A 15,260-nucleotide genomic window follows, 5' to 3' on the forward strand; every position below is an offset into this window, starting at 1 on the left:
TAAAAAAGCACTCTGCAAAACGTTATACATTGGTAAGTCAGGAAGGAGATTAGGCGTCCAAACTAAGGACTTTTTTCACGCAAAATAGTAGAAAAATTTTGCCCTTCCTTCCCCGCTAAGTGATAGAAAACTGATTTGAAAAAAAAAGGGAAGAAAAAAAAAAGCACTTATCGGCGCGGTAAAGTTATGGGACTTTTGAGAAACCAATCTGCGAGATAGAGGTGCCTCTTCATCTGGCTTTCCGCTGTTCTCCAGTCGCCGAATGAAACCATTTACTTTTCACCTCTTGATACCTTCGCTCTCATTTCCTGCCCCCCCCCCCCCCCCCTTCCCCTCAGCTTCCTTTAAATACGCGAACTAAATTTATTATTCAGCGCTCGCCCATGAAAAACGCCTGCACTGCAGGCTACGCCAGGATATTTTGCCTCGGTTCCCACGATATTAGACCAGAGTGAGATCAATAACATTCACCACTGTTTGACCTGTTTGGCCAGTGCCCCCTCATAGGCGTGGCCTACAGTAGTGCTGAGTTCCCTCTTACCCAGAATTCCATGGCGTTATAAATTTCCCAAACCAATATGGCGGCAGATGTTGTGTTTACCAGTTGCTCATAATAATTACCGCAAGCAACCTTTATCAACTCTCCTACTACAAAACACGTGAGAAAATGGAGGAAGACGACATCAAAGAAGGATTTCTCTGCCCAATGTGTTTAAAAGATTTAAGAAGTGCGTCGCTTTTGCAAAAGCATTTTGAGGAATGTCATTCTGACGATAAAGATACTCTTCGTCAAATACGCGGGATGTTTGGGAAGGCTAAAAGAAAGATTATGGATAAAATAGACAGTTCTGAAACAGATGGGGCAATTGCGGATGGTGAAGATGGCGTTCCTGAAGGTTCTGTTAGCAGAGGTGTAGACCCTTTTTTGTGGGATCACCAAGAATTTGGTAAGAAGAAAATATTGAATTAAGCTTAAGTTTAAGATATTAAATTAACAGCTTCGGAATATTATTATGCTTAATCTTACTGGAGCTAAATGAAAAAAAAGAATCGCTTAAAAGCTTTCATCCTTATATTTTACGTGTGTTAAAGCTACTTACTAATTAAAAGCTTGAGCCCGTTTAATTTGTTCACTCAGGAGCTTCAAGAAGCAGTTTTAGAGAATTCAGGGATAGGAGAGATGCAGAAATTGACAGATTTGTTGTTGAAACCAATAAAATCCTTATTAGACTTGAAAAGGTACGTCTTACAATAGTTTGTAATGCATCAGTCAATTCCGACAGTGACTACCCCCCCCCCCCAAGGCATTTTCAACACTGTCTGTCCCAGGGTCGGGCAGTAGTCTAATCCTCAGGTATTTGACAGACCCTTCTCAAACTCATTAATAATTCATGCAGTCAAAAGCCAATAAATGACCTCCATTTCGGTCAGGTGGATGAATCTTGATACCCCAATGAAACACCAGATGAAACACCACCAGGTTTTCATCTGAGATGAAACATGTTTTTCATCTGAGATCAAACATTTGCATTTTAATGAGATTAATTTCTTATTGTTTCATTTGAGAAGACATGTCAAAAACTCGGGCTTCGTGCTTTATCACGGGTTCCAAATACCTCGAAACAGATGAAAGCACTCGGCTTGCGGCCTCGTGCTTTCATCTGTTTCTCGGTATTTGGAACCCGTGTTAAAGCACTCGCCCTCGTTTTTGACATATTACATGATTTTCACCTTGCAATACTGTTGCTTTGCTTCACCTTTACAAAGACTTATAAATTCTTTATGAACTACGTACGTCTGAGGAAGACATTTTGAGAAAATATATACACAGAACAAACAGTTGCTGCCACAATATTGAGAAATAGGACTTGCCTGAGCGTTACTTTGGCATGAACAAGCTTTCATTAAAATGAAAGTACATTGTAAGCCCAGAAGGGAATAAATCAACTTTTTTAATTGCAGTACTGTGTGGCATTGTCATGGAGCATTTTCCAGTTTATTTTCAAAAAGTGCTATTGCCCATCTGGCTCCCTGACGAATGGAAAGTAATAGCTGTGTAAATAATTAACAATTATTCACCGAAGTGGAGGTAATTATCCATCTCTTTCACCAACACTGAGGTCAATAATTGTTTTAGTATATACCACACAAGCTGAATAACTAGTGGACCAAAAAAATTGCAGCCAAATAAAACTTTTGGAGACAGTTATTTACAGATGTAGTTCCTACGGTGTCATTTCTTCAATTTTTCTGTGAAATTTGTCGTGTTGTTGAAACCATGCTGAAAAATCTTAGATGTTTCATTGTTTTCATTGTAATTTTAGTTCTTGGCAGTTTTTGTAAACAAGGGATTGTATTTCCATTTTTCGCCTTAGAATATGAGGATGAAAAGATTAAAGAAGTGACCATTTCATGCCGTCAAACCAAACTTTGTTGCCATTTATGTTTATTTTTAACAGCCGCCTTGTTTATCGAAATAATTTCCTCTTAAGTTACAACCGTGGCGAAACGGGAAGCCATCTGGTTTCTCTTCGGCTGCTCAGAGGTGAATAGTACTTGGCTAATTACCTCTGAGCTAGCCAATCAGCGCACACAAAAAGTCCTATTCACTTGTGTGGCTTATACTAATACTAAATATACTGAGATGTAGACTCTGGAACAAAATACCAGGCTACATGTATAAATGATACACACATTTTTACATGTATTTGTTAATTTCTCTAGTTGTTGAGGTCAGGAGTGCATGTACTGGACTCACCAGGACTGCCTGCAAGACCAGGTCGAAAATGTGAGTAAAAATAAGCACGTCAAGTAATATCAGTTTGACTAAACTAAAGCGTTTCCTATAAATGAGGAAACCATTATTAGTTCCCCCATTTACGGTGCGACTACTGTTACCAGGGTCACTTAAACAAAACTGGCCAATCAGATTGCAGGACAAGAACAATGAATTTCAACTAAAGCTGATTGAACCAATCACGAGTAGATGGAAAACAACAGTCAAAACCCCAAATTTTGGTATTATTCACTGTTCGTATCATAATGTTATCTCATTGGCCAGTGTTAAGTGACCCCGGTAATAGAAGTCGCACTGTAAGCGATGTCACACTAATACCTGGACCTGATTAGGTAACGCCCTGTCGGCTCAGTGGCTAAATATTAGCTTTCTCAGAGCAATTAATTAATATTACCCACAGCAAGCTCAATTTTGCTTAAATTTTATGCCAAAACCACAATATTTTTTGACTACACCATTTAGTAGGACATTGTTACATGTACAACATTGCACTGTAGGAAAAAGGAGCAGAACTTTCATCCCACTTGATACTCAACTCCCACATCCTTTTGTACTGTGAGGTACTAATTTTTATATTCAGTCTTGCTTTAGCATTCACTTGTTACCAACTACGCTACACTTGGTCTTTGTTATTACAGCCTAAAAAATGAATATTCCCACAAAACCCTGTCTACAGTTCTAATTTTCTCACAATAAATATCTAATAACCACACTTTTTTCGCACAAAAGTAACCACAGTGACAGCTGTTAATTAAAATAATTTTTGTCAAACTGATTTTTTTATAGCCCTTGAGAAAAGTCTGGTTCCCTGGATAGCTGACAGTGAAGTGAAGTTTTGTCCAATTTGTAAAAAACGGTTCAATGTGACCCGTCGTAGACATCACTGCAGACTGTGTGGAGGAATAATGTGTGGAACCTGCTCCGCTTTCGTTTCTTTAACTTTTTCAGGTACGTAATACATGTAGCAATGTCAACATTTTAAGCCCTAACAGTGATCAGTATCAAATTTCTCCTTGTTACATCAATGCTTATTTAACCCTTGAGGTAATGAGAATATTTAAGGATATGATCAACCAAGGTAAATTTTCTTGATTTTTCAAAAACTTCTCCCCAGTACTTTTATAAGAAAAGTATGGGGAGGAGGTAGTAGAATTTTTTCTTTGATATTAGGGGTTAAAGGATTGAGCTGCATGGGAGACACGAGCAGGAAGCATAGCCAGGAGATTTGTTGATTATCTGCCTGACTAGTAACTAATTATGAAAGAAGCTTTGCGACTCTTTTGAGCAATCCAAAAATGCCTCAAGTGCAATGGGGCATTTGAACAGAAAATATCAGCTAGGTTCAAATGGCCTGCTTTTGCCAAAGCCTTCTCCCTCCTGTGGCTTGTCATTGATTGATGGATCAATAAATTTCTAACATTAAATCTAGGTAGATCTGAGTAGATAAATTTCTACTGAGAGAGTCTAGGAATTGAACTGGGTACACAATAGTGCCAAGCCAGTGGTCTCATTATTGCTCTCACAAGTTCAACACTAATGCCCCCACTGAGGGCACCTCAAAGAGGACAACCAAACCCTTCCCCCAGTGTTAAGCCAAACCCATTGAATGTGTGAATTTTGGCCATGCATGCTTCATACTTACAAAAACCAACACGGAAATGGGGAAGGGAGGGGTTGGGATTGAAGTGAACTGTTTGTTTCTAATTAACAGATCCTGTTTAATAGGAATTACGGCAATTTTGGCGATTGTTTCAGCCATCTTGTAACTGCTTGTGGTGGTCAAATTGAAATTAACAGGCAGTCACATTATTTCATAGTAAGTGTATTGAAGTTGGATCAAGCTGGCTCCCACAGTCTTCCCAGGAAATCAAAAGGTCATTCTAAAGATGATTCTGACGAGGCTGGAATTCGTACCTGCCAGTCATGTATGGATTGTTTAGAAAGGTACAACTACATGGTGCTAATAGAGAGATTTAGAAATAATATCCCAAGAACCTAGTTTAATGGCCTAAAGCTCCCACGAGTCTCCTGTAGCTCATTGGTAGAGCATCCAAACTAGTAATCGGAAGGTCTTAGGTTTGACTCCTGATAGGAGCACTCGGATTTCTTTTTTCCGAGTATGCCTGTGTCACTTTCTAGAATAATACATCATTCTTATTCATTCACCAGGCTTGAAATATACATGTACCATCGCAGGATGTTTGTCCCATGAACCTAGTTTAATGGCCTTAGCTCCCATGAGTCTCCTGTAGCTCAGTTGTAGATAATCTGAACTAGCAATCAGAAGGTCTAATACAGAAGGTTCAACTCCTGATAGGAGCACTCGGATTTCTTTTTTCTGAGTACAGTCAACTCCCTTTATTGCGGACACCCTCGGGACCGCGAGTAAGTGTCCTAAATAGCAAGAGTCCGTAATGGCGGGAATTTAGTTTAGTCAAGCGTCTGCAATTTATTTTTGCCGGGGATTTAGCTGCTGTCCATATTATCGGGGTGTCCGTATTAGCGAGGTGTCTGCAAGACAAGAGTTGACTGTATGCCTGTGTCATTTTCTAGAATAATACATCATTCTCATTCAGGCTTGAAATATACCATCACATTTATTTCATATACCACATGATCGACATTTCAATCCTAGCAGTATGCAGGATGTTTGTCCCATGAACCTAGTTTAATGGCCTTAGCTCCCACGAGTCTCCTGTAGCTCAGTCTACCCATGAACATGTTTATCCAGACCTTCATTTGCCGCTTGCTGTTTTCAGTTTCTCAGTAAAATTGAGTAGTTTTGCATAATTAACATGAGAGGTCAGAATTGTTAAATGCACTATTCTCATCTATTTGCTAATTATTCAAAGAAAACATAAACGCAAACCTCACATTTGCCGTAAACGTGATTCTGAATCTCTCTATTATTTCCTACTTGTCTAGTTTGATTTTGCTATCAGTTGCAGACTATATTTATGTAAATTTAGAAGATTTAATGGTTGTCTAACGTCATGATGTTGATTGTCGGAATGTGTTTTCAAAGATATGACAGGCAAGAAAAGGAGAAGAAAACAAAGCCAGCTATTGTTCAGCTGTATGAAGTAAGAAAAAAGTATTTTATTTTATTATTTGTTAAGGTAGGAGGTAGGTAAGGGAAGAGTTCATTGAATTTTCCTCTGGTCATGAAAATCTCCAGTTTGTGCATGAGTTGAAATGTAAGAATAATCTGTAAAAGCATGTAAGAATAATCTGGAAAAATTGAACCCAGCTGAATTGTTTACCATTTCAAGGTCTATTACAGCATGTAATTAATTAAAATGTATTATCTAGAATGTTATCAGTTCTATTGTGGCTATTGTTGTTAATTAGTTGATGGCTATAATAATATTTTAATATTATAATTAAGTATAATTAAGATCCATTGTTTTAACAGAAAATGAAAAGCTGTATGGGTGAGGCAGAGACATTGCAGCCAGTCTATACCAAAATGGCTGATTCAATAAAGTGAGTGACAGTTGTTTGATAAACAGGGAATAAGTTTGGTTAATAGTTAGATATCTGGTGAACAATTGAAGGGGTGCGCGGAATAAGGCCCTAAGTGACTTTTGATGGGGGGTCAAATTCTCCTTTTGTTTCACAAGTGGATACAAGGCAATTTGGCAGACGAATGTAGCAGTTCATCAAAAGTCACTTAGGGCTTCTTTCCAGGTACCTCTTTGATTATTTCTCTAAGGTCATGGATACTCTCAAACATTGTTGGGGAATTTCCAGAGATTTCCAGGGATGATGCTAGGAAAAACCATGAAGCAGGCTTCCAGATAAATGTAACATTCAAAGTCAGAGAGTGAATGAAGAATTTGAGGATCAATAGCTCTGGTTCTCTCCAAATCTTCTCCAGTTTGCCATCAACTTGTTGGGTCAGGAAGCCAGCTTTGTTGGATTTTTGACCTGAGACCCCCTGTTATCTGGAACACTGCACTCATTTATAACCCCAGCCGGCTCTTTTGGACCGCACACCTTTAAAATTAGCCTCAAGTATTTGTGTTCTCATTCCAGCAGTGAAATTTGCTGGAAGCCGGCTCTCATCGACATCCCTGAATTCCCAAATTTTGGTAAAGAGTACTGAGGGACATACAAAGACATTCGTTAGCTTGTCCTAGATGCTCAGTTCACTAATTTGTATCAATTAGTTTAAATTTGTGTTATTATTAGTTTTTCTCTGTGGTAGAAATCCTTATATACCACTTTAGCTAATAAGATGAACAACTTTTGTGCAGTTTTTATGGGCAACTGATAAATCTTTTTCTTTACAGTCAGCTGTAGTGTTTTACTTGCATTTCCCAACAGTGTTCACAGGGTTTTGGTCTCTATTTTGTATCTTTTTAGTCTAGGTGATATTCAGTATGACTTGCAAGAGGCTGCCCATGTACGTGCTAAATTACTGAAGATTTATGAATCAGTTGATATCATCAGGTGAGTGCATGATTGTTTGGTTAATGTAATGTTTAAAAGATGAGCAGCAGGGTTTTATTGGGATTTAAAACCAGGAGGTGCAGCCAAGTGGATGTAGACCCGGTAAAACATGTGCTGCGAATTTTTTTGAATGGCTTCAAAAACCATTCCTGGAAAAGCATGTGTCAAGAGAGTTCAGAACAGTGATGCTGTTGGAAATTAGCATAGTATGAGAAAAACATTAAACACTGCAGATGAATAAGGAGGAGGTTTTATCGGGTTTTAAAACCTCTGCACGTGATGTTTTCTCAACCATTTGATAGGTCAGTGGGCTTATGAATTATTAATGACTTTTGAAGCATAAGTCAAGTCCAAGAGTGCTCATAGCCAAACCCTCCCTCCTTCCCCCCCCCCCCCCCCCTTCCCTGGAAGAAATTGTGTGCAACAGGTGCCTCACAGTGCAGTTAAATGCAGTACCTGGCGATGACAATTCCTTCTGTGGATCTACCTTCTCATTTATGTCCTACTCAGATGAAGTTAATCAAGAATTTCTTTTCTTTTCTTATGAACTTATAATTTTATAGTATTAAGGTGAAACTCATGAGGTCGCTAAATGTCTCAGAATGGACTTAATAAAGCCCAACTCCCAGGATGTACAAGGTGTAAAAATGGCCCACTTATCCCCCTCCCCAGGGGGAGATGGGATGGGAACTGTTGGAATTGACAGATGGTTTTTGTACAATTGCTGCGGAACAAAAGCTGAGTACGGTAATATTGACAGTGACCATATACAAGCGGGCTATTTGAAAATAGAATTGATGTGTACAGAGTACTTCATTACTCAATTGCAGAATTACCTCCTCATGATTTTGATGGTTAGCTTTAAGTGACCTTCAAGCTGGGCTTCAGTAAATTATACTATGGAAAACAAGCTATTTCCCACTCCAGAAACTATGACAAGTGTGGTACAAGTAAGGAATGGTGGGATCGTTTGGGTAGATATCACGCTCTCATTCGTACCAGTCTGCCCATAGTTTCTGGAGTTGGTAATTGTCATTGTTTCCATTCTCTGTTACTTAAACTGTCAGTATATATGACAATTTTTTTTATATATATATTTTTGTTTTTACATTAATTTTATTGGAATGTGTAATTCAGAGATTCTGCTTTAAAAATGCCCCTAATTTTTTTCCTCAATTTATGGGTCGCCGAAATAAGCAAATGTTTGGTTAAAAAATGGTACTAGGAATGAGAGCTAGGGTAGCATGTAGAGAGCTTCTTTACTAGAAGAATGTGAACTGTGAGAAAAGCCATCTCATTTTATCCCAGATGTCACTGAAACTAAGCCTTGATGTTTTTATCTTCAGTAAAAAGATAGCGTCACTGGGAACCCAGTCCGAGACACCACCAAGCCCTCATGCACTCAAACTACAAAAGGGAATCAGGGCCTATGCTACAGGATACCTACAGGAAAACATGTTTACTCTTCCAAACCTACCACCTGTGGATAAAGTCAGTAAACTTCAAGAGGAAAGAGCAAACTCATTGGCAAGAAAAGCAGCCGAGGAGAAGGCGCAGAGAGAAAGAGCCATGCAGGACAGACTGCAAGCAGCAAAACTGAGGCAGAATAAAACACAAGGAAGAGGAGATTACAACAGAAATGAGCCTTCAGGCAAAGTCAAGACTGTTCAGCAGACTTCTCCAGAATCTGTTGTAGGAAATGGCTGGGGCCCAGTCCCTATCACTCAAGGTTCATCCCCAGACCCTATGCTTCAGCAAATAGACATTATTAAGAGTTATATAAAACAAGCAAAAGAACAAAAGAAATTTGATGAGGTTGAAATGCTCGAAAGAAACTTGATGGAACTCGAAGAAGAATACATGCGACAGCATCAGCAAAGATAACCAATTTCTGGCTTGAATAGGAGATTTCAATACACAGGATAATTAAGGTGGCTGAATACAGTTTTTTAGTGTACAGATGTTAGAAGACGTTATTTGGAAACTATGTATTTCTGGACGCCCAAAATTGATATGGTGTAAGACCAACTAAGAAAGAATGTATTTTGTACGTCTTGTTGAGGTAAGTACCATTTCCATGGCAACGCAGCAAACTATTAAACATCCATAAATAGTAGGTTTCCTTTATTTTTAGAAAATGTACTCATTAGATTTTTTCCATTTTTTGTATCTAGAACAACTCACAAAACACTGACACAGTTGCACTATTTTCATGTTATTTTGACAGAGAGATCTCCTGCAAATATTGATTTTGCATTTTAATGTTTTGTGAAGATACCCTCTGTTAGATTTAGGTTTCTCTTTGTAGGCGAGTTACGCTTTTAGGGAACTATTTTCATGCGAAATTTCAGGGAATTCTAATGAGCGGTTCCTTAGAAAACAGTTAATTTCCACGAAAACAACCAGTCGCAATTTTTTGGTCAAATGCGCATGCGTGATTTTATTTGGGTTTCATGGCAAAGATGAAAAGCACGCGAAAGGTCTTGTTGAATGTTTTTTTTGCTCGGAAAGAAAAGAGGGCCCAGAAACGAGAAACTCAGTTATTTAGGATCAAAACTTAACTTTATTATCCATTTCATGTGAAATTGAGGGATCACTTTATCGACCGCCGTATTTGCGTACCACAACCCTAGCGCGCGCTTAATAGCATCACTTACAGAATCTGTAAAGCGCGCGCAAACTGTGTTCAGCCACCTTAAACTTTTCAATTATCTTATGTGTTAAATTTATATATATATTTTTTTCCAACTGTGTCACCCACCATTTTTTGGTATTCATGGAATGACACAGCAGAGAAAAAAAGCCAATTAAATAATCAAAACAAAGATTTTTGTTTGCAGGCCATTGTATGACAGAGGAATTGAAGATTATTTTCATAAACAAAAATTCATTGTAATCTAATTTTCTATTTTTAAATTAAGCCATTGATATTTTAACAGAATTTTGTATACTTAGATAGTTCAGGTGAGAGTGTTTAAAATCAAGGGTTTCATTAACAGTCAGCACCATGACACCGGGGAAATTGACTGTCAATGAACCAATCTCATACCCAGAGTCCTCAGGCTTTTTGGTCTGAGCGGGTGGGTGCCAGGAGAGACTCTGGGTACCTCGAAAAAATTCAAATTTTTTGATTGGCTGTTCTGTAACGGTTTCCATTGTTTTACCACAGAAATCCTGCGGTAATAAAATTTGAAGTTCCCAGAGTCTCTCCTGACGACTAACCACTGGCCGAAGAGCCTGAGGACTCAGGGTACAAGATTGTCAATGAACACAACTTCACCCATCTATGTTTAGCATCTCAACTGACTTTTTCTGTAAAAGAACACATCGAAGTTATTTATCCTGCCTAGGTACACTTAGCCTGCGAGCAAGCTCTCTTTTAGGTCAGCCACGAGAGGATTATAGTGGGAGTGTCAAGAGGATTGGGGTGGAGGCCCCACCCACACCACCCATCCTAACCCAATCCTCTCATGGTTGACACAAAAGAGAGCTTGCTTACAGGCTAAGATACACTAATCTCTTGCCTGTCTCTTTAAACTCTTAATGAACCATTGATTTTGGGATGAAGTTAGTTGAGATGTTAAAAGGAGCTACATATAGGCAATGTCATTTTCAGACAGTCAATTTGTCTGATGCCCAGCCTGTAATGATTATGAAACCACTGTAAAATGCTGTGTAAAAGTATTTATTTCTTTTAAGAATTTACATGTAGGGTTGTTATTAATAAAGTTCTATTAATAACAGACTATTAATGTTAATTATGAAATTATTAGGCAACGAGCTAAGGCTAAACAATTATTTTGGCTGCCATTATGGAAAGCAGCTTATTACACTATAGATGAAACATAAATCAATTGCCAGTAGCCATCTTTACAGCCGTATAGCTATACATTAAACAACCTCCTGAGGCAAACTGCAAAGATGTCCGTGAAACATTTTTATTTACTTTTACTTGCTCTCCCAAAAATGGTCTTTTTATTTCAAAATAAAATTATACAAAATAATTTTATTGTCAAAATGGAAAAGACAGTAATAAGACATTGTTCCTTGAATAAAAATTCATTAACATCACAACATTGCTATTTAGAAAATTGAAATAAAATTATACAATCTTTATAAACACTGCGTCGAAAGTTTTATTGTCAATGGATCATTTAACTGTAAAGGTTGTCACTCCCCCCGCCCACCCTCAGTCTAGTTGTATGACTTGCAATTATGCTGAACCGAAAAGTAGGTGTAATCTCTTTCACAACAAAACTTTGTGCTTACACCTTGACAATAAATACACTGTATTTACTACTACAAAATTCCTATTCCTATTTGTGTAGATTATTATGTTGCTTCTCCTTTCTGTTGCCAGAATTTTGGTTTCTTTGCATCAGGATGAGGCACTCTGCTGGGGCATGGGAACTGACCTGGCTTCTCACACATGCAGTAGCAGTGGCCATATTTGCCAAAATTTGCCGGGTTGAAACGACCAGGATATTTGGGCATTGCTCTGTCTTGTCTCTCCCTGATAACGTAAATTTAATTTACAGACTTGATGAGATATGTTCAGAAATGCATGCTTATGAGATTCATGAACTGGATGATAGACATCACAAAGTGTCCCCTAACCTTAATTCTTACTAAAACACACATAATTAGTCATATGAAAACAACAAAAAGGTCTGTGTTCTATGTCATTGAAGTACCCAAATTCAGGGTTAGGTGCATTTCTGGACATAAGTGGACTTAATTAAGGCCTGTTTAAACCGTTTCCACATATGACAAACACTCATTCAACAAAAGCTGAACAGATCTTGGGCAAATGTTGGGCAGATGTTGAACAAAGTGTTCAAAATACTCTGTTCAACATCTGCCCAGCATTTGCCCAAGATCTGTTTAACTTCTGTCTAATGCACCTAACCATTTTTGTCTAAATGCACCTGACCATTTAAGGTGATTCCGCTGAAAAAGAAGGAGTATTTAAAATTGTCTAAAACTTGGTCCAGTTCATGACTATGTTATGAGCACTACAAAAATGCAATAAAAAATGGGGGTCACCGTGCTCGTTTTTGTGCAACCTGGGTGACTATTATAGTAAATAGATGACCCACAAGGTTTATATCAGGAACGCTAGTAATCAGAAAAGGGAACTATCATTTCTAGAAAAATTAATTTCTTGCATTAAAATATCGAAGCAGTTCAACAAAATTTACTTTAATCTTACACAACAAACTATTTTCATTGAACTGGAATTAAGATTATGAAAGAAATTAAAGATTTTGCTCCGTGTGCACGTAAGCAGCACTACCTAAATACGTGCTTTTTAAAGCATTCAAATAAAAATATCTCAAAATAGAGTATTAAACTTTTCTTTAAATCGCGATATATAGTGGTCAACCGTATGACATTTAAATTGATGCATTAAAAAATGGGGGTCACCGTGCTCGTTAGGAAGAAAAGGAAAAATATCAAAGCAGTTCAACAAAATTTACTTTAATCTTACACAACAAACTATTTTCATTGAACTGGAATTAAGATTATGAAAGAAATTAAAGATTTTGCTCCGTGTGCACGTAAGCAGCACTACCTAAATACATGCTTTTTAAAGCATTCAAATAAAAATATCTCAAAATAGAGTATTAAACTTTTCTTTAAATCGCGATATATAGTGGTCAACCGTATGACATTTAAATTGATTCATTAAAAAATGGGGGTCACCGTGCTCGTTAGGAAGAAAAGGACCATTTATTTTCCTGCCGAGCTTAACCTCAAGGAAATCCTGTAATGTTGTGTTCGCGCGCGCGCTAAATGACGCGAAAAATTATGCGCAGCAAGGATGCGCAATGCAATTCGATGGAATCACCTTAAAATGGTTTCAACACCATTAAACATTTTTGAGAACAAAAAGGTTAAATTGATGTTGAATGAAAGTTTTACATGCTTTCAACAAGCTTTCACTATCTTTTACACTTTCAACAATTACCAGTTAAACAATCTGTTCAAATGCCCCTGACATTTGGTTCAACAAAGTGTTGAAGCAAATATGAAACCGTTTAAATGGATTGGGTTTTTACATGTTATTTCACACAACATGTTTTAAAAGGTTGCTTAGCAGCTGCAGTTCAGAAAAAGTTTTTGAAAATGATGCAAACCTCTGTGGACTGCATTTTGTGATAATTAATAAAAATTTATTTTGAGAAAAGTATCTCTTGTATTAGTGAATTACCTCTTGTTACTTACGATTCAGTTGCTCCAGCCACTTTGCCAAAAATCTCCAAAATTTCAGGGCCAGTTTTGGCCTCCACATCAATCATGACTTTTCTTCCATCACCTACACAGAACAAAAATGATTATTCAAAATTGGAACCAGCCCTAAAATGTCGGTCAGCACTCGCTTCCGTACATGTATCTTAAATTGCCGTTAACTTGGACATTTACTTAAAATTGCCCTTGCCAACAACACATAAACAACACAGTTTGTTTTTGCCCAAGAGAGAAGTTTATTTTCACATCCAAAGACACAAGATAATACTGGAACATCAAAAGAAATAAACCTCTCTGCCACCTTTCCTGTCCCTAAGTTAGACAAATAGAAAACAGTGAGGGTGGGTGGGAAAAAAATGACACGAAGTAGAAAACAATGTGACTGCTATGAGAGTGACAGCATCAATCAACAATAAGTAACCTTTGAACAGGGGTGTGTCTTGTGCAGTTGTTAATTATCCCTTTGTGCAGAAGCGCTTAAAGGGGATCAATTTATTACATGTACATGAAGTGAAGCTTACTGGTTAGCCCAAAACAACACTGATCAATAAATAATTAGCACTCCAGTTAGCCTAATTAGCACTCAGGTTAGCCTACATACAGTGTAGCGCTCCAGTTAGCCTAATTAGCACTCAGGTTAGCCTACATACAGTGTAACACTCCAGTTAGCCTAATTAGCTCTCTGGTTAGCTTAATTTATATCGAGGGTTAGGATTTGTAGCCAAAAAATTGAAGAATCTGGCAGTGAGTCGTCAGTAGTCATGTGGTGGGAGGTTCCCGTTTGGTAACCTGTTGACCCGGGTTCGGTAGCTAAGTGTGATTAATACTTTGGGTACAAAAATTTAGAAGGAGAAAGGTCAGTTTGAGATTTAGAAATAAGTGTTTGCCTAAAATTTATTATGTAAGCTACAATGGAGATTGATTGTTTCAAGCTGATGCTTACCAAAAAATACATTTATCACAGGATTGTGCAACTTGCTTCTTAGTGACATGATCTGAACAGCATGATTCTTGTACTGAATCTGAGGAATATCCTTGTAAATGAAATTCCTAACAACATGATACAGAACACTGTTAGAACAAAGCAAATTTCTCACTCTCCAGGGTGATAAAGGCAATGGGTGATACTAGGGGGCTAGTGTGGGAAGTACCCCTCTTCCCCTGTTAGTACAAAGCAAATGTCTCACTCTCCAGGGTGATAAATTAAGGCAATGGGTAGCACTAGGGGGCTAGTGTGGGAAGTTCCCCTCTTCCCCTGTTAGTACAAAGCAAATTTCTCACTCTCCAGGGTGATAAATTAAGGCAATGGATAATACTAGGAGGGTAGTGTGGGAAGTCCCCCCCCCTTCCCCTAAGAGTATGAAACAAATTTCTGGTTTTTCAGGGTGATAAAGGCAATGGGTGATTTCTCATTCTCCACGCTGGTAAAGGCCATGGATGGTGCCATTGGGGAGGATTCCAAGAAGTTCGAGAGGAGTTTACATAACATATTGCTTTTATACCTGAGTCCGATGCTATTCTTGCGATGGGTGTAGTTTAGAAGCACTGTCTTTACACTTGATTTCAATATTAACTTTCCAGCGGAAAGGAATTCGTATGTACGTCGAAAAGGAAATTTTCCAGTTGGCATTTTGATAAAAGAGATCGAAGCTATTCCAGATCAACCGCCATGATAAAACACGCGGCTTGACAGCGGTAATTCGTTGACTTTACATGAAGAAAGAATTGTTTGGAGCTAAAGCCGCTGGTTAATATT

At 38.0% G+C, this 15,260-nt stretch overlaps 2 protein-coding genes across 2 annotated transcripts; one reads left to right on the forward strand and one right to left on the reverse strand.

Moving 5' to 3' along the window:
• The first annotated feature begins 565 nt into the window (after positions 1 to 565).
• LOC146459167 (rabenosyn-5-like) lies at positions 566 to 11,372 on the forward strand. Its single transcript, XM_085090072.1, has 9 exons — positions 566 to 947; positions 1,139 to 1,239; positions 2,725 to 2,788; positions 3,584 to 3,745; positions 4,615 to 4,741; positions 5,823 to 5,880; positions 6,213 to 6,283; positions 7,166 to 7,252; positions 8,599 to 11,372. The coding sequence occupies exons 1-9, from the start codon at positions 668 to 670 to the stop codon at positions 9,134 to 9,136; spliced, it is 1,488 nt and encodes a 495-aa protein (XP_084946198.1). The 5' UTR covers positions 566 to 667; the 3' UTR covers positions 9,137 to 11,372.
• On the reverse strand, positions 10,941 to 15,215 carry LOC146459168 (small ribosomal subunit protein mS25-like). Its single transcript, XM_085090077.1, has 4 exons — positions 15,007 to 15,215; positions 14,448 to 14,554; positions 13,481 to 13,571; positions 10,941 to 11,765 (listed from the first exon to the last, which is right to left on the reverse strand). Exons 1-4 carry the CDS (start codon positions 15,132 to 15,134, stop codon positions 11,585 to 11,587), a joined length of 507 nt encoding a protein of 168 aa, XP_084946203.1. The 5' UTR covers positions 15,135 to 15,215; the 3' UTR covers positions 10,941 to 11,584.
• Positions 15,216 to 15,260: the final 45 nt, after the last annotated feature.

Source organism: Pavona decussata, unplaced genomic scaffold (assembly GCF_977016875.1).
Source record: "Pavona decussata unplaced genomic scaffold, jaPavDecu1.1 SCAFFOLD_223, whole genome shotgun sequence".
Taxonomy (NCBI): Eukaryota; Metazoa; Cnidaria; class Anthozoa; order Scleractinia; family Agariciidae; genus Pavona; species Pavona decussata.